Consider the following 19091-nt stretch of genomic DNA (forward strand, 5'->3'; position numbering starts at 1 on the left):
GAATCAGTGAACAAAAGCGGTGGAAAAATTTGTAAAAAACAGTTTAATCATTAAACTGATTGTACATTCATTCAGATCGAAATTCACAGGAGAGTTTTTAAAAAGAGCAGGATCACTTGTAGAAGACGAGGGAAGAAGTCATGATGATGTATCCCGGCTGCTGGGCTGGGTTTGGATCCCGTCCGTTGAACAAGCCGAAGTAGACGACAGTGTTGGATTCAGACCTGTTCATGTTGAGCTGTGGAGACAGGAAGAGAGCCGCACAGTGTTAATAAAACCTGTCTAATGAGATGAAGTGAGGTTCAGTCTCAGAGACTAGTCAGGATTTACACGATTAGATTAGGAGTCTTTGGGGTCAATAACTCACTCGAGAATAATAAAGTGCTCCTTTATTCTAATGGGTACAACTTCAAATCAAGTGCTTTTCGTCAGCATGACTTCAATTTGAGGTTCTTGTAAAACTACTGAAGAAGAGAAGCCCTTAGAGAAAGCACTGTGTAAGAGACGCAGTGATGAATTCCCACTGGCAGATTTCACATTGTGTCCTTCTTACAACAAACTGATTCTACTTTTACTTTTTTCCTACTCTTGAGTCTGTATGATGTCAGAAGGGGATATCCCTTATATGTTCATCACAGGCCCCACCCATCTAGATTCAGTCCTTCTGTCAGCAATGGGAAGCCAATCAGAAGACAGTCAGCTAAAAGGAATGGAGACGAGAGCTAGAACAATTTCAGACAGAGGGACTGCATCAAGGCCAAGAATAAGACACAAGGATTATTTTGAAATATCAGTCATGCAAAGCTTCTCTATCAGAGGCCAGTATCATCAACGTTGAGCTGAAAATGAGCATAACAGAATATTCAGCCTAGTGCAGCTGTGGGTCTGTTTTGAAGACAGATTTCTCTAGCTTTTAGACAGTTTTGATTTCTCTTTGTTATTCTGGACACCACTAGAAAAAAGCTCATTACACAAGCATGTAAGATTCATTATTGTCCATCTGTCCTTAAGAAACATGAAATTCTCAAACTGTTTTTTAAGGCAACAGTTCTGTTGTGTTAAAAAGCTATAAAGCATGGCTCGATTGCCAGTAGTCTGCTTATTGTGGCTGAATAACATTTTAGGATGGTTTTGTTGTGGGTTTGCCACTAAGAGTAGCTTTAATATCTGGCATTTCAGAAATATTTAAGGGATGAAATGAGAAATTTAGTAGAGAAGAACCAACCTGTTTGGTGACATCAACCCTCCAGGGATTCACCTGTAGTCCATCACACCAGCCTCCTCGGCCGTACAGCCACGTGCCGTGTTCGTTCGGTACAGCGCCCTCTTTGACACGCATCGCACAGCCCAGAGCCGTTCCTGATGGTCCCAACGTGACATTAAAAGCATTTGATTTCTGATTTGCACCGACCGGTTTATTTTTAAGTCTTTAATGAGCACCTTGATAAACAATCCTCAGGTACATTTGTAGCTTAGCTCATCAGCAGAATACTTTTTTAAAATTTAAAAAGAAATGCAAAGTTTGAGGATTTCAAACCGATTTTTGTGGATAGAGTATCTATCTAGTATTTTGAATTTGGATGGCAGGACAAAATTAAACTTGTCCTGAGGACTCAGACCACTGATAACTATACCATCTAAAATCTTCAGCAGTCATGCAGAAAGCATCTTTTCCTCACCTGCAGAATCAAATACGTGGGTGTTGTTATGAGCAGCGTTGATCACGAAATGGTGGGAGGTGACACAAAATTCTCCGCAGCCGTTCTCGTCGCTGCCGTGTCCTGTGATGACAGCGTACAGCTCCACCTGAAAACAGACATGCAGCCAATGTGATTCTCCACAGACAGCTGTAAATAACTAGCAAAGACTGTATTTAAAAGATGGACGCAGCCACCATGACTTCAGCTGTAAGGACTCTGAAGATATATTATACTGAAGCCTTGAGCTGCATTTTTACCATCGACGTCATGGTGTTGAATAATGCTTAAATAACTATTTATTGAGCTCATAAATTAAGTTACCAGTAGGGTTATTTTCCCATAGACTTCTATTAAGCCTGACCCCTGGTGGCCATTGCAAAGAATGCATGTTTTTCAGACCCTGGAGGTCACGTCCATCTTTTACAAACAGGCTCTGATATTTTGTGGTTAATATCATATCTGATACCTTTTTGGTGGACGCTGGGACAGTGAATTTGATTGGCTGGTACCTCTTGTTGTAGTTTTTGTCAAAGGTTCCTCCATCGTACAGTGACATCACTTTAAAGGGACGAAGGCGCTCCCCAAAGTTTCCTGTGACAGAGAAAAAAACCAAACAAACAAGTCTGACGCAACATCTTCTTCTAGATTTACGAATTACGGAGCTTTAATAATCCTGATTTTTTTATGAGTTTCTTTAATTGATTATTAATGATATATTTTGAATGTTTTAGCATCCAAGTGGTTTAAACATACGTTTTAAGCTCATATCCTGGTTTATTTGAGGAGTCTGTTGAGTATTTGTATCGTTGTATTATCAGGTAGTTTCGAGTGAGTTATTTGATAGGATTCAGAGAAAGAGCAGCTCAGATAACAGGTTAGCACATGCATGAGAAAGATTTGGTCAGTAGTGCCGATTTGTGCTCAGCACAGACACTCATGACATGTTTGTAAAATGTAACAAGCTTCCTGCTGCAGTTTGATTGCATCATCTGTGTTATTCACCTGTCTGATTGGTGCCACTGAACCTCAGATTGAGGGAAACAATCCAAGGCATTGCCCAAGGCACCGTCTTCATAGTGAAGGTGCATTTATTGCTGTCCAGCAGGGGGATCATAGGGGACACGTCCGTCAGCCAGCACCCGATACCTCTGGTAAAATAAGACAAAATCATATCGCACAAACTTAAGCAACAGAGCAGTAATTACACATTTTCTAATTTTTTTTTTTTATTTTTTTTTTTATTAAGAAAATTTTATGATAGGCAATGATGCCGAATAAGGCAACTGTGTAATAAATTACTTTCTATATGGAATAGATAAAAATTTTTTGTGTAAAAAAAAACTGGTGATTATTAAGAACGGTCATAGCTGTGTTATCAGAGTGTTTCCCACGAGCTTTGTACCTGCGGAAGGCAGTGATCCATCGACCCAGCTCCATGTTGCAGTACGGACTCGTGTGATCGCAGCAGACAAAAAGCTGCACAGTGTGATCCCATTGAGCGCATGACGAGTCTCTCTTGCCCGGACACGACAGCGATGCATCAAGCTCCAATGTGTCAAAGTCCAACAAGTCTGCAGACAAAGCACCTTTTTTTTTTTTCTTCCATACATTTTCCATCATTCTTATATGTCAACCTTCCTGCTGCCGAGAATCCACCATTCACCTATTCCAGTAGGATGTTAAGTCACTCTGTGATTGCAGTTTTTGCAGTTAATGATGAATCTTGAGTCAAGATGCCCAAAACTGCTCTTTAAAAAATAAATAAATAAATAACTAAATAAAAATTTTAAAAAAATCATTTGAAACTCCAAAGTTGAGAAGCCCACAGAGGGGCTGCTTCCAGTCGCTGCCACCATGAAAAATGTTCATATTTGAAGTTAAGATGAATATCCAACATTGGATTAGAGTGTAAAAAGGTGTAAAGAGTCATGGATAGCCACAAAATGATCAGTTTTATTTTAACAATATCTGATATTTCTTTTCTGTCACATGAATCTGATTAAAGCGTAATGCTTGCACAGATAAAAAAAATCAGTCTATTACAGCAGCATTATATGAACAACTTGTCTATCACAATTAACCTGATTAAATAATTAACAGTTGTTTTGATAAACATACCAATAGACAGGTCGACTGTGGCCACCGCCCCTTTGTCCCCTTGCATTTGGACTTTATCAAAGACAGAAACAACTTTTGCAGGATTCTGGAGTTTAGTCTGCAGATCAGCAAAGAAATCAAACCTGGAGACGAAGCCAAAGTAACTGATCAATAACCAAAAAAAACAAAAAACAACTGTCACACCTTCAGTGTTACAGTGCATCCATGGAAAGTTTGTACTGTGACTACAAACCATCGAATGCCATAACCAAAATATCTATTTGGAGGTTCATTAGGCATAAGATACAGTAGTTTAAAAAAAAAAAAACATAAAAATTTACTGCATATAAGGTTCATCCTTTAGAGATGTCACATGTCCTGTCTTTTTGTGGGGGTGAGAAAGGCAGGTTGTTGTCATTAAATGTGTCAAAAACAAAAGACATGATTATTGATTTTAGGAAGTCTTCTTATAGCTCATCACCTACCATCACTACAGATGCTGATATTGAGATTGTGGAGAGTTACAAACATTTAAGGGTTGTTCTTGACCTCAAACTGTGTTTTGAGCCTCATGCTGATGCCACTACCAAAAAAAGTTCAGCAAAGACTGTGCTTCTTAAGGAAAATTAGATCTTCTAATGTCTCATCTGAAACGTTGCCCTTGATTTACAGAAGTTTTATTGAATCTGTTATTTCTCTCTGTATTGCTGCTTGGTTTGGTAACATGACTCTGAAGAACAAGAATCAGTTGGGACTTTTGGTAAAAACTGCAAGCACAATATAAAATATAATATAAAATAAATTACTCAGTGGAACTTCTATTATAACCATCTCTGAAGAAGGCCTGGCATTGATTATTGGTTATATATGTCTTAAAATCAAAGTGCTACTCATTTAAAACAAAAAAGTTGGATTCAGATTCCAGCTATGAAATCTAATAATCAAGCGCCTTAAACCCCCATTATGCTTATGGGCAGCCTGATTCACTTTACCTACATCAGTAAGCTGATGACTTTATGGTTCTAGTCTCTACTTTCATGGTGTTCATTTTGTAAACTGTGCTCTCTCTCAGGACAAAGCTGCATATGGCCAACCAATGTTTTTGACAAATCGCCTGATTCCTCCATCACTAATCATCCAGTTTCAAAACACTTGTACAATCTAAAAAAAAAAAAACACTGGAATAAAGCTTCTAACATCCTCTTGTTACATTGTAAACTGTAATCTTCCAGTAACCTCCATGTACTTACCACTGGGCCTGCCAGTTAACAAAGCTGAATGTGGGGTAGAGGAACCAGCCCATCTCAGCCAGCAACCCCTGTTTGTCAATGCCGATGAAGAAATTTGGGGACGGGGTGTTCTGGAAGGACACACTGACCAGCTTTCCAAACCTGAACAACAAATTGGAACATCAAAACAAAAATCATTACTGTGACCTTTTAGAGGAACAGTTAGTCCTTGTACATGAATGTGAAGCATCAACATCAGGAGGCTTTTAATCCTGCAGGTGAGCCAATCTTGCCTGAGCGTCTGAGCGACCGCAGGGTCCTGATGCACCATGGCAGCTGGGATGCTGAGCAGCGAAAAACACTCATCCCCGACACAGTTCATATCCTGGAGTGGATTACCAGGGAGGGCATAGACAAGGACACCGGAGGCATTGGATTTGGCCATGCTCTGAACCTGAAGGAAAACAATTCAGAGAGGATGAAACTGTTTCAGAACTCAACATTAATAATGAATGTCTATGCTTATTGATGCATTCATAGTTTTGGTCTATAAAAGAAAGGAAACAGGGAAGAATTTCTTTGAGGCTACAATGCTGAAAACTGCTGAACTTGACATTTGTGGTAAAGGTTCGTGTCAAATAGATTTGAAGAAAAACAACAACAAGAAAAAAAAACATTAAACAAACAGAACATTTTTATTTTTCACCAGAAATGTCTGTGGTTTTAGCTTCCTGATTTCTCTGTGCTTAATTCGGCAGAGGTCATGTAACAAGGGCAAGAGTGATTTGACTCAGAACCATCAGCAGACTTCATAAAACCAACTATCCACAGTGTCCCACACTTTAATATATGCTGTGAAAAACAAATCCCCATTGATTTCATAAGTTGAGCAATCTGCAGCACAGTGGCTCAGTGATCAGCACAGTTTCCTCACAGGGGCATGTTTTTTAGGGGAAGTGAAAAAAATCTAAATTTAAAACTTTAAGAATTAATCTCAATAAAGACATACCTGCCTATGAATCTTTCGGCAAGGGGCAAAACTTTTGATATTGGAAGCTTTCTGGTTCCACTAGTGGTCCGAGTGCTATTGGCCAATCATGTTTGAGCAGGCTTTGACTGCATGTGGGTAAACAGTCTGTGTAGAGAGTAAATGACAGATCGGATTTGCTGAAATGCAAACCCAAAACTATCAGTATAGTCTGACAATGATTTCGTTTTTTTATCATGATGTTTATATATTTTTCCCCTCATTCAAACAGATCAGTGCACAGCTTTGATATCCATCAGCTACACCGGAGACCAGGGAGTGTTGGCCTCACCAGCCAAAAGTTCCCAAATTATTAAGAAATAAAAGTCAAATAAAAACCAAGAATTATTGGTTTCAGCCTCTCAGCATGAAGACTTGTGGTTTCTATTTTTGTTATAATCAATTATCGTGAAACAGTGAAAAAACCTTGATTAGAAAAAGCTCAAACTGCAGCCATACACTGCTCAAAAAAACTTTTTGGAGAAGCTAGGGAGAACGTTATGCGGCTGTAACATCGTTCAGGATGACTGTTTTGATGGTGGTGGCTGAGTGATGGTCTGTGGAGGCATATCCATGGAGGGACACACAAAGATCGACATAGGCAAGAGCACTGACTGTCATTAGGTATCAGGATGAAATCCTCAGCCCTATTGTCAACCCTACACTGGTGCAGTGGGTCCTGGGTTCCTGCTGGTGCACAACGATGTCCAGCCTCATGTCGGGGGAGTATGCAGGCAATTCCTGGAGAATGAAGGATTTAATACCATTAACTGGCCTCCACGCTCACAGACCTAAATCCAATAGATCCCCTCTGGGACATTATGTTTCGGTCCATCTGATGTCACCAGGTTATATATCAGAATGTCCGGGAGCTTAATGATGCCCTGGTCCAGATCTATGAGATCCCTCAGGAACACCATCCCCGCTGGACACCCTCCATTGTTCCATTATTCGGTCGTTGATTTTTGAGTTGTCTTTCAATTCTGTCCTCTGTAGGTTGATCATTTTTATTTCCATCAAATGATATGGCATACTTTCATCCCTAACACATCACCCAGTCCACATCTGTATAGACATCCAGCATGATTTTTTTTCCCATTGAGATCCGATGTGTTTATGTGGTCAAGCTTTAAATGTCAAAAAAAAAAAGCCTTTAAAGTCTCCGGATCCTCCCAGTTCGATTTAATTTCACTGAACTTTAAGCACGTCACCACAGACGTCAAGAAACACAAACATTCATTAAATGTGACATTAACAGACCTTAGTGAAGAAAGAACAGTTGCCTTCAGACACCCAGGCCACAGCACCCGCCACCGAGGGGGAGGTTTCACACCCATCTCCTGCGTCAATCACTGTATAGGACTTTGAGCCCCAGCGTGCCATGAGCCAGTCATATCTGGCATCTAGTCTTTTAATGATCACAGGCATCTTCCACTCTGCATGGAGAAAAAAAAACAAAACAAAACAAGGATCACAAATAAAAGCTTGCTCTTAACTTGCCTCTGCATTCTGATCATTTGTAACCACTAATAAACAGACCTGAAATTAACCATCTGCTGACTTAACTCCTCTAAAAATCAGGCAGTTCAAGAGAAAAATCAGTTGCAGAGTCTGATTTCATGCACGAGCTTACCCTCTGAGATGAAAGCAGCCTGGGAAAGACCACAGTTGTGTCCCATGCAGCTCCAGTAGTAAAGCACTCTGGGGATCCAGTTACCCAGAGCGAAGACGGGCACCGGAGAGAAGTGCAGCCTGGACAGAACCTCCTTTTTACTGCAGAAAAGTAAAAGAGGCAAGCGCATGGATGGTTATATTAACTCAGGGAGAACCATAAATCCTTATTTTCAGCTCCAAGTTTAAAATCTTGGACTTCAAAATAATCTATCTCATATAGTTCATCTGCTGACTGGAAAAAAAGCCATTTTAGTCAGATGCGTCTGATTGGCTGCACTTCAAAAGCAGAAGATCAGAGCATCAGGTGGTTGCGGTTTCTGTGTCTTAGATCAGCGGTCCCCATCTTTTTTTGCGCCATGGACCAGTTTATGTCAGACAATATTTTCACGGACCGGCCTTTAAGGTGTCGTGGATAAATACAACAAAATAAAACCAGTACCAGTAGCAAAAAAAAAAGACATATTCATAACTCACGGGAAAAGACCCGGGGAAACCGAGTTAATGATAAAAAAGATAAACAAAATAACGATAAAAACCCTGAAAACCATAAATTTTACACCCGAGCCTCAACTCTAGCGGCACGGTACCAAACGACTCACAGACCGATACTGATCTGTGGCCCGGGGGTAGGGGACTGCTGTCTTAGATGACCATATTAGGGATATCCCTTGTGACATCATACAGAACCAAGAATAAAAGAAAAACTGTCCAACACAAAGCATTTAGATGTGTCTGAAGCTTTTGATGGCCATATTTAATGTAAGCATCCACCATTTTAAGTGTACATATTTGACAAAAAGTAAGAAAAATCCTTCATAGGTTAACTCTAAACAACCCAAGGAACCTACATTAGAAAACAGTTAATACCATAAATGTCACTCTGGCAGTGTATGACCTTTAGGATCTTGCTCATGTTAATAAAACATTGAGATTTAAATAAAAACATGTTTTCCAAGGAGTTCTAGGTACTTTTTACTGCTGCTGCACTTCCCTTTTTTTCCAGTGCAGTTTCCTGTATTTGGTACAGTATGTTGTCACTATTATTAAGATGGTTCCTGTTTCACATAACCGATTATTTTGAGGATTAATGTTCCTGAAAACTGTAAAATAAAATATCAGCCTCCTGTGCAAGTTTAAAAAAAGTATACTCGGCTCATTTAATCTTCCAAGAAACTTTTCCTTACTTTTTAATGTCGAAACTGTTTCACAGCACAGATTTGAAATAAATGACTCCTCCACTGATGAAAGTGCTAAAATTATCCTGGCAAACTGCATCGGTGGAAATGTATATTTCATGATCTTTTGGAAGGCACTTTGTGTCTCACATTCAAATAGAAAAAGGTAAATTTCTAGTTATATAAATTGAAATGTTATAGCTTACAGACAAAATTAGCTTATGAATGGGAATACATTGGGGAGTAAACTAGTGGGTCTCAAAGCTTTATGGAATTTGAACCCGTCAGACCTCAATCTGACTGAAATGCTGTGGAGGGACCTTAAGAGAGCTGTGCATAAATCACTGCTCACAGGCCTCAATGAACTGAAAAAGAGTGGGCCAACATTTACCCCCCAACAGGGACAGAGGCTGAAAGTCACACACAGAATGATTACTTCAAAGTTCCTACTGCTAAAGGTCGTTCAACGACTTATTCAGTCATTGGGTGGACTTAGTGTTTCACAGTAGGTCTGTTGCCACTTCAAGTTGCTAAAGCCAAAGATTTAACCAACCTGCAAAAATATTAAAATTGACAGAAATTCATCCCCAAGTGAACTTTCAAGCACTTTAAATGATTAATATTTGTCAGTCTTAATATGCACCACATTTGCTTTGTTGCTCCTGCTGGTATTTGTGTTCTGTTGTGTTGTTTTATTACCTGATCCTATCATCCTCTTCACTATCTATGCAATGCTTTGCATGTCATTTCTGTAGTGATGTTGTGATTGCATTTAAAAGTGGGTGTGCTGAAATGTTTCCAGATGTGCACAGCTGTTCTTTTAAGCCTTTTTTTTGTTCCATTTCCACCTGAAGCTTTTAGCCTCTTGTGGAGGTTGCATGTTCTGAATCCCTGTCCTGTTTAGAGTTTATATCTAACATTTGACAGAAAAGCGAAGTTTAGCCTTGTGCTTCAAAACTAGACTGTGTATGTAAAGTGAGCATAGGTAACTCCACCACCCACAACAGAAAAATTTTGCATAAAAGGCTTCAGGATATTAATTAATTTAATATAATTATATTGACACTGAGTGGTATGTTTTACTCAGTGCAGGTATGCATTGCCAAGTGCTATTAAACATCTGTTTTCTATCACCACTGGAAGCCAATTCGTCCCGCTCACCTGTGGGCGGCGACTCGCTGCACCTGCTCCCGCATCCAGAGAACATCATTGACCACAGAGTCGTCCAGGGACAGGAAGAGCACCTGTGTGCTGTTCGGAAGTTCCTCCACGAGACTTTTTAGTGAAGACTCTGAGCTCCAAAGGCACTCCAGAAACCCTGAGTTGTTGGTGAAGGCGTGGATCACCAGAGGTCCCCGCAAAGCGTCGGGCTGGAAGGAAAACTCCCCATCCAGAGTTGGTACTTTGAACGCGTCCGCCGGGTCACCGGGCTCCGGCCCGGCGGGAGGTTGCCGAGATCTCAAACTCACCGTGCTGTCACCTTCGGTCAGCAACACCTGGCGCCTCGGTCTCCCTCCTGTTTCAGCTATATGGGCTGCCACAACAATCAGGAACCACAACAGCGCAGACTTTGAACGCAACAAAGCCATGTTCCCGCTGTAAGCTAGTGCCCGTGAACTCACCACGAACAACCGAGGTCGGACATCACTTCGCCAAAGGTTGACTTGAACTTAAATGGTCAGTCTGTTTTAGCTGTCCCCAGACGACCTTACTGTGATTTCCTCCTTCCACCTAATCATGACATCCAAACATTTGAGCTGGAGGCGGGCCGAGCCGCTGTCTACGGCAGCCCTGTGGGGACACAGGTCTAGGAAAGCGCAAACGGTACTTTTAACGTTAAATTATCTGAAACAGAGATTTTGATTGGTCGTCAAAATAATTAAAACTGTCGTGATAAAACGCTTATTTGAGGCGGAAAATGCGGAGACAACAGCTGAAAAACGACTAGCAGAAATATATTTTCCACATCTCGCGAGATTTGATGATGACCTGACCGATTTCAGAGAAATGTTTTAAGACACTTGACATGTCTATGAACCATCCGAGGATAAAAAAAAAAAAGAAAGAATCCAACTTAAAGGGGAACCAGTGTAGCGTCTACAAATAACAGACGACTTAAAGAAGCAATTTTAAAGTGTAGCATCGGGTACTTTGTTACTGCTGACCTGTTTCAAAAACACAGAAACTATTCCCATTGGGGGGCAATAAAATATCCACGGCAGGTGAACGGTGTATGTTAGCCATGTCCTTAAGAAACATAAATAAAAACACATCAAGGAAAGACTTGATATTGGTCCTGAAAAACGCATCTGGTTCTTCAGTTGATCCATCTACTGTTGACTGAATCAGAATCTGAACTTTATTAGTTCCTAAAGAAATTATACTGAAGCCACTGTGGCAACATGACTTGTTCACAACTGAACAATATCAGTCATGGATCCTCAGTGTTACCCTCGTAGTGTGTTCATACCACATACTGACTTTAAACCTCATTAGAATTGTAAAAACTGTGTTTTGGCCTTATGTACTTTCTTTACATACATGTTTTCCCCTATTTCCAGTTTTCTTTGCAAAATAGGAAGAAATGGGGGACACTTTAAGACTTTTGCATAGTATTGTACACATTTACCCGTGTTTACCCCCCAGCCAGTTGTGGTAGATAGCTGTTGCTCCCTGTGCCTGGTTCTGCCGGAGGGTTCATCCTGTTAAAAGGGACTTTTTTCTTCCTACTGTTGCCAAGTGCTTGCTTATCGGGGGTCGTCTGATTGTTGGGATTTTCCCTGTATTATTGTAGGGTCTTTACCTAACAATATAAAGCACCGTGTCATGAATGGGTGCTGTATAAATAAAATATAATTAAACTGAATCGTATTCTTTTATCTTAATAAAAGTATTTAAAAGATTATCCTACACAAGAGCCAATTCAAGAACTACAGTATGCCATTACAACATGTGTTGGCTGCTATTATGAATAAAACTATTCAGTTTTATCGATATAAAGTAAAGAATGTAAAGTACAAGTATAATGTAACTCTTTATATAACCGTATCTTATTCACATGAGGATATTTTCTTGCTCATCTGCTAATACCAAAACTATGTCAAGGCATGTCTCAGAGAGTTTCACCATATCACAATCATGTCAAATTTCAGATTCCATGTTGAGAAATTAAGATGTAAAAAGAAGTACAAAAACCAAATAAAAATGGATTATTAAAAAAGTGGTGGTTACATACAGCAACAATAAGTTGCTGAGTGCACAAATCAGAGCCCAGACTGCAGTGTGGATTTGTGGGAGACCTTGAAAATGACAGTTACGCACTGAAAAGGAATAATAATTTGTTTTCCTTTAGTCGTTGACTCTTTTACTGTTAATTTAAGGATTTTTCCATGTGCTGTGAAGATGTTCCAATTCTATCATGTAGCGTAGTCTGATAAGCCTCCTCCGTCAATCTTTTAGCCAGTGTTAAAGTAGCCCAGATACTCAAAACATTTCTCTGAACAAGTCACACAAGGCCATTTAGAAGACGTGTAAGTGACTCAGAGTAATTGCCGGAGATGAGCATCAGCCCTCATCCTTCACTCACACAGCTGTGCGTAAAAGCGCGCAAACGTTGCGTAAATGGACCTCGCCACAAGAACCGTGGATGTTGTCTCTTCATCTGAAACTCAGCAGTGAGGTGTGATCCAACTGCACACAGATATTTATTATCTGTGTTCCTGGCTAAAGCATTGTGGAGAAATTTAGATGAAAGTACACACAGTCTGCAGTGATGGAAACGCTTAAACTTGTTTTCATTTTTGTGCTGCTTCTGTCAAACGTTTTCTGTCAAGATATGGATGCTGACATCTGGAGCGAAGACATCGAGGAGGTAAGATTTTATAAACCCGTTGGCATTTGTAATTACTGATTATAATTTGACACCTATAAAACAACAAAAATACACTTTCTTTGCTGCCAGCGTCCTTTCAAAGTACTTATAAAGAAAGTTAAAACAAATTATGTGATTATGACTGATGCTTAGGCTCAAAAACTTTTAATAAAATAATTTCTTGGATTCACTTTCAGGTTCTTATTGTAATTTTCCTCATATGGAAAAAGAGAATGTTTAATATTAAATGTCTTTATTTGCTTTTGTTTGTCTCATATAAGGAAAAATGGCCAAACTATAAAGAAATTCAAGACATTTTAGTGAGAATGACCAGAAAACCAGGATCTCGCCAACATCTTGGATTTATGGGGAAAAAGGAGTCTGGTAGGACGATATAACGGAATTTTGAACAAATTTATCCAGATTTATGTTTTAAACTGCTCATCTACACAGAGATCACTCATCCATTTAATTCTTCACAAACAGGAAAAACACGGACGGCACGTAAACGTAAGTTTTATAAGTTTGTATTTTTTGTATTTCAGTTCAGTAATATTTCAGAGGTAAAAAAAAATATATATGGTGAAATGGTGTTTTTATTTCTAGGGCACAAATTTCAAACCTTTGTGGGTCTGATGGGGAAGAGAAGCTCTTGGGATTAAGGTATATTTCCGCAACACTTTCATAAATCTACTCTCACATCAGTTTACGTCTGCGTGGTCAACTGTTGGTTTCATCCCCGCAGGAGCTCTGTGACCCGGCGTCGATTCAAGGCTGAAGATCGCGGAGAAAAACTACATTTATTTCCATCCGTGTGATTTGTCTCCATTAAACTTTTATAGTCTGTACATATTATTTAATGTATAAAATATCACATTTAGTGCTATTGAAAATCGTCCTAACACTTAAAGGGCACAGAGCGACACCTAGTGGTAAAACAGTGATTGAAACGCCTGACATTTTTTTAAAGATCCTAAAAATTAGAATAAAAGAACTGAGTTCAAAAGTATACAAAAAAAAAAAAAAAAAAAAAATCTAAATCATTTAATAACTCAAAAGTTACCAGAATTTTACAGTAAAACAAAACTGGGCGAATTACCAGAGCACATGTTTTTAATTGAGGGGCTTAAAAAAAAAAAAAAAAAATCCATTCTTTTATGTTTATGTTTCAGTCACATAACTGGTGTTCTCCCCACTTCATAATGAGCACGTTTTCCCATAATAAACCATCTCACTCTTCAATATCACAGGTTTATTAAGTGACTTTGTACATTACAAATGAAAAATAAAATTAAAAATACAGAGATGGAGTACATAGCCAAAGCAAAATGTGGTGTTGACTCTTCATTTCCCACTGATCGTTTCCGCAGAGTAACTGAAATAACATGTGGGCTGTTTTTATTTAATTTTTTTCAATGTGTCCAGAATCACTGTTAATATTTGGAAGTGTTTTTCTTTAACAGTGGACACGCAGCTGTCAAGTCTCTGAGGATTTTTCTAAACATACAAAAGAAGTTATTACGTCAGCTGGCTCGGTATATATAAAAATAAACTAAAGTGAAATATAACACTTATGACAATATAAATGGTGGTCCGAGGCTAGTGAAAATAGCTAAACACACAGGAAAAAGAAAGCGTTATATTTCAGACAAAAAGAAGCTTTAGCCATCTTTTTTTTTTAAATCTATAAAAAGGCCCAAGGTGCATTTTCTCGTTTTTTCTGCCGACAGTGTTTCGTTCGAGCCTGCTGCGCTCATGGGACGAGGGTTACAGGTTTAACAGGTACACTCAAAACCAAAACAGAAATGATTCGTTAATGCCTTGTCCTCTTCTTACTTTAATACACATTTGAAGGTCAGGTTAAATGTTCATATACTTTTATTTTTCCAATAAACAAGTATTACAATGGAAACTGATTGTACAGACATGACTTTTTGAAGGGATGAAACGATTGTAAAACTGCGGGCCAACACAGATGTTTAAAAGGGAAATTTGGCCGCCATTTATAAAGATTAATTGGTATATATTCCACGGTCTGTGAAGAATGCCTTTCAGCATTCATACCACTAACAATTTATTCATCATAAAATTAAATCAAAAGATAAACATCGGCACGGCCGCAGGTAAATGGCGCCTGCGATATTGGTGCATCTCTCATGCTTTCCATAAATCTACACACACCAGTCATTTAAAAGCAACCTTGGGAAGAAAGAACGCAGCAGATTTGGGGGTGGAGGACAGTATTCAGTTGTAACAACAATAATAATAATAATAACAACATCAACAATAATAATAATAATAATAATGATGATGATCATTAAAATAATATGGGTTTGGCCTTACTAAAAATGGGGTTATTTGTTTCTGCTGTTAAAGTAAACACATTCCTTGAGGATGATGATGAAAATAACAATGATGAGTCCTGAGGCAGCCAGGGGGCTCTGCAGAGGCTGTTCTGGCCTTACATGCAGACCCCCCCTGCGCCCCCTCACACACCCACAAATGCCCCCAGTGCACCCTCTAGCGGCTGGGAGCAGGAGCACGGCTGTGCTGGCAGACAGAGCAGGGACAGAGGAACAGGGGGAGGAGAGCGGTGAGAAGAGGGGAGGATAGAGGAAGATTGGGAGGAGGTGGGGTAATGTCAGAGCCACACACTGGTGTCCTGACTGGCAACATTGGCAAACAAAAATTTCTTGAGTTGGGGTGGTCCTGTCGACTGTCCTTAAAAGATCTTGCCTTTCTTTTTGTTTTTCTCCAGGGTCCTGAAGAAGAAGAAGAGGGGAAAAGTCAGTGACACTTGTTCTACAAACATTTCATCTTTAGTTATATATGTAGGTTATAACTGTGTAAAACAACAAACACCATTTCATATGATGACTGCTGAATCTTTAACAACACTGTTCAAAGTTCTTGACGCTCTGATGGAGGCTCTCTCTGCCGTGATGTGAGCCGATAAATAAGAAACAATAAACCCATTCATATCACAACTGAGTGACCTCTCTTGCCCAATTTATACAAATCACATTTCAAGTAAAATTATCAAATAAAATACCAGCTCGAAGCTCAAAGCCTGGTTTAGAGCAGGAGTGGGCGGTTAGTTTTCCCAAAGAGCTATATGACAAACTGGGAATGTTGAGCGGCTGAACTCAGTTCTACTCAATATTAATTTTATCTCTTTATAAACTTGCACTGGTGGCCCCTTGGGAAAATTAACCCCTGGTTCAGAAAAATGAGAGCCTTTGGCTCGTTCAACTGGCTACAGTCCATTTTCACTTTTGGCAGAATAAACAGTCTTTAGCATTTTTTTTTTTTTTTTTAGCTACCACTTACCAAAATTATTGACCATACATGATAATGTTGGTACATTCTCAAAAAATCTTAAGTGTCATGTTAATTTTTTCAATGTTGTGAAACATCGTCAACAATCGTTTTTGTACTTATTGCCCTTTTACTGATGTGTCATTTTAAGGGTGTGGTCCTGCATGGGTCCATAGTCTTCTGTTTAGAGAATTATGATGGAAATTCAGCCACTGTGGAGACTACAGTGATCCATTCACATGCAGTCCATGTTAACTAAAAATCTGGACAGAACGGGGGATGGAAACAACCACAGTCGAGTGCACCGTGAAGAGGAAGAAGCACGAAAACAACCAGGATCAAATAAACACTGACGAGTTTCATTTGTCTACACAGAAGTTCTTTCAACATTATGACTTCTGTTTTTTCTTTTTTTTGCTGTAGCAAAGTAAAAGGACTAACAGCACAAACACAGCAGCAGACAGCCACACAAATCTAATGCAGAGCTAGAAAACCTTTATACTGTGCACATTAGGTAATGCAGTTAAACTTCATTAGAAAGGAAGTTAAAACATAGGAAGCTGCCTCTAAGTTCAGTGTATTTACAACACAGTGGACTGCATCTACCCTCAGCCAAACTGAAGATAACTGTGTTACACAGCATAAAGTGCAACCCTGCTAAATACCCTCAATGGCACAAAAAACATTTACATTCAATCTCAAACTCACTACACCACATTTTACAGAAGCAAAAAACACTCCTGCAGCTTTTTTACATGCATTTTTATGCTCCTGTTAGATGGTTTGCTTCTGTGTTGTTGTTTGGCCCTAAAGCTGACACCATAGCTTCACCATAAACACACACACAGCATAAAGGCTGAACCTAGTCAAGTATTTAGAGGGCTGGTAGTCTGATAAATAAACAGCATGTAGGTCTTCTCATTGTAATGCAGAATCTAAGAAAATGAAAAGACATAACCCACTAATCTGTTTATTTCCCAACCCTGCAATGTGTGATGCATGCACAAGCTTTGCATAAAGCTGAACCACGTGTGACTCTATGATGATGCATATACACGAACTGAGCCCTGGTGTGTGTGCTGTACCTGGTGGCCTCCATCTGCTGCTGTTGCAGGCGCTGCTGGGTCTCCCAGTTTGCCCTCTCTTCCTCGAACACGCGTCTCTTGTCTTCCAACTCCTTGTGCTGAGCCTCCAGGTTCTTCTTCATCTGCTCATGACGCCGCTGAAGCTAAAGACAGAACAGAGGATGCTGTAAGCACTTTGGACTGAAGGCAGTGGCACACATGCAGGAAATAAGCCGAGTGTTGCACACAGAGAAATGTGAACTGCCATTTTAGCTTTGTTCCTGATACAGGCTCAGTTACACAGAAGGAGAATGAATAATCCTTTAAAGAGACAATCATAGTGTCAAAGTGAGACCACATTTTTATATTTTAATTCTTAATGTTGTCGAGCTTATGGCTAAATTTCAGTTTAGTGGCAGCTTAACACTCACAGGAGAGAAAAAACACAGCTGATTGAAGTGAGAAAGAAATGAGCTGAAACTTTAACCTCGAGGGAAATAGGACAGCGTATGATCCTGAAAATCATGAGAAGCTCAATTAAATTTTTATTAGTCTGTGGGTTTATTTAGAACTTTGACTCCAACTTCTATTTAAATTATAGTGACAGATTAATTATGTAGAATATTTAATCTAACACAAAAAAGGGATGCAATTTAAATACTTCTAAGATATCAACTAGGGATGTAGCCTCAGACTACACTCTGCTATTTAATTAAACTTTATTTATAAAGCACCAATTCACAACACCAGTCACTGCACGGTAATTTAAATTGTAAAGGTAAAGAGCAGTACTTAACAACAGTGGTGGAAGATCTCCCAAAGCTATTTGGGGTGGAAGGGTGAAAGAGAAGAGTAAAAAGGACGAGACACAAAGCCAAGAGGAGGGGAAGTGCTCAGTGTATCACGGGAAGTCCCAAACTAGGAGCTGGTTCCACCTGATACCTGAAGGTGCTGCCTTTTAGTATACCTTTTAGAAACTTTGCTTTGGAATAACCTTCCTCTCCATATTAGACAGGCTACATCAGTGCCAGTTTTTAAGTCTTTACTAAAAACCTATTTTTATTCCTTGGCTTTTAACTCTGTGGGTAACTGATTTTATTTTTATTTTATTTTTATTACTATGTGCATATTAGTATTGTACAGCACTTTGGTCTACCAGGTGTGTTTTTAAAGTGCTATATAAATAAATGATGATGATGATGATGACGATGATGAACTTTAGGAACCACAAGTAAGCCTGCATTTTAAGAGCAAAGTGCTCTGATGGGACAAATGTTGAGGTCTGTAAGGTATCACAGGGACTGATCACTGAGGACTTCAGTGAGACAGAGCAAATTCTCAAATAACCACTGGTGTTGTATTAATGAGACGACAACTGGTCGTCTCATTTCACATAAAAACTGCAAACTGGACATATCTTTTAAAACATGACTTATAGTCCGTGCTGTAGAGGGCGTTGCATTTACATTTGGGTGCTGGTGAAACTGAGGTGTTCATGGAGGACTTTGAGCTAATAAAGACTTTCCTCTCTCTCCTGCATTTCTGTAGAGTTCAGAACTGAATCCAAGTCTCAATACGTACTGTCAGAGGAAAAAAAAGCATTTGTCTACACTGGTAGAATATTATCTACTTTATTAGCATTATGAGCTCACTAAGTTCTGAGGATGACTCAAAGACAGAATTGGTATACTTTAATAACATTTGGTCTAATAACAGTTTCATAACTATCTGGAGCCAGTCTCCTGTCAGTAGCACCTTGTATCAAACTGGATGTGAAGGCTATTATCTCTTCAAAACACACACAAAACAAAAATATTGCTAAGAAAGAATTTTCTGCAATAATCCAAAGAGATTAAAATAATATGTGAGCCCTTCAGTTTGAATTTTAGTATTTACATTTAAACATCTGCTTTCTAAACATCGTTTTGGGCGACGT

General features: G+C 39.2%; 2 protein-coding genes and 1 long non-coding RNA gene across 4 annotated transcripts in view; 1 reads left to right on the forward strand and 2 right to left on the reverse strand.

Moving 5' to 3' along the window:
- Positions 1-23: 23 nt before the first annotated feature.
- si:dkey-256h2.1 (uncharacterized) lies at positions 24-10646 on the reverse strand. The gene is made up of 12 exons (XM_003450282.5): positions 10064-10646; positions 7687-7826; positions 7314-7489; positions 5320-5480; positions 5048-5188; positions 3819-3940; positions 3103-3271; positions 2703-2848; positions 2167-2291; positions 1680-1806; positions 1226-1359; positions 24-238 (listed from the first exon to the last, which is right to left on the reverse strand). Exons 1-12 carry the CDS (start codon positions 10489-10491, stop codon positions 113-115), a joined length of 1995 nt encoding a protein of 664 aa, XP_003450330.1. The 5' UTR covers positions 10492-10646; the 3' UTR covers positions 24-112.
- LOC100690125 (uncharacterized) lies at positions 10549-15412 on the forward strand. 2 transcript variants are annotated; one of them, XR_001224879.3, is made up of 6 exons: positions 10549-10726; positions 12736-12773; positions 13055-13157; positions 13260-13283; positions 13380-13436; positions 13519-15153. It is a non-coding gene; the product is annotated as an uncharacterized LOC100690125 (long non-coding RNA). The 2 variants fall into 2 exon arrangements; XR_266576.4 differs by lacking the exon at positions 10549-10726 and having other exon boundaries at positions 11698-12773; positions 13519-15412.
- The window catches only part of septin7b (septin 7b), a 22763-nt gene continuing 17682 nt past the window's right edge, over positions 14011-19091 (reverse strand). Inside the window, exons 14-15 of the mRNA XM_005455106.3 lie at positions 17177-17319; positions 14011-15535 (exon numbers count right to left, since the gene is read on the reverse strand). Coding sequence (XP_005455163.1) covers positions 15496-15535; positions 17177-17319 — 183 coding nt within the window. The 3' untranslated portion in view covers positions 14011-15495. The remainder of the gene's footprint in view (positions 15536-17176; positions 17320-19091) is intronic.

This window comes from Oreochromis niloticus, linkage group LG11 (genome assembly GCF_001858045.2).
Source record: "Oreochromis niloticus isolate F11D_XX linkage group LG11, O_niloticus_UMD_NMBU, whole genome shotgun sequence".
NCBI lineage: Eukaryota > Metazoa > Chordata > Actinopteri > Cichliformes > Cichlidae > Oreochromis > Oreochromis niloticus.

What these genes read in the sequence shown, in the direction of transcription:
- si:dkey-256h2.1 (XM_003450282.5), bottom strand. Translation starts at nt 10,491, where the DNA reads ATGGCTTTGTTGCGTTCAAAGTCTGCGCTGTTGTGGTTCCTGATTGTT. An exon ending in CACAGTCGACCTGTCTATTG is followed by an intron (nt 3,272 to 3,818) that starts GTATGTTTATCA and finishes CTTTGTCTGCAG; the next exon opens with ACTTGTTGGACTTTGACACA. An exon ending in TGGATCACTGCCTTCCGCAG is followed by an intron (nt 2,849 to 3,102) that starts GTACAAAGCTCG and finishes TTATTTTACCAG; the next exon opens with AGGTATCGGGTGCTGGCTGA.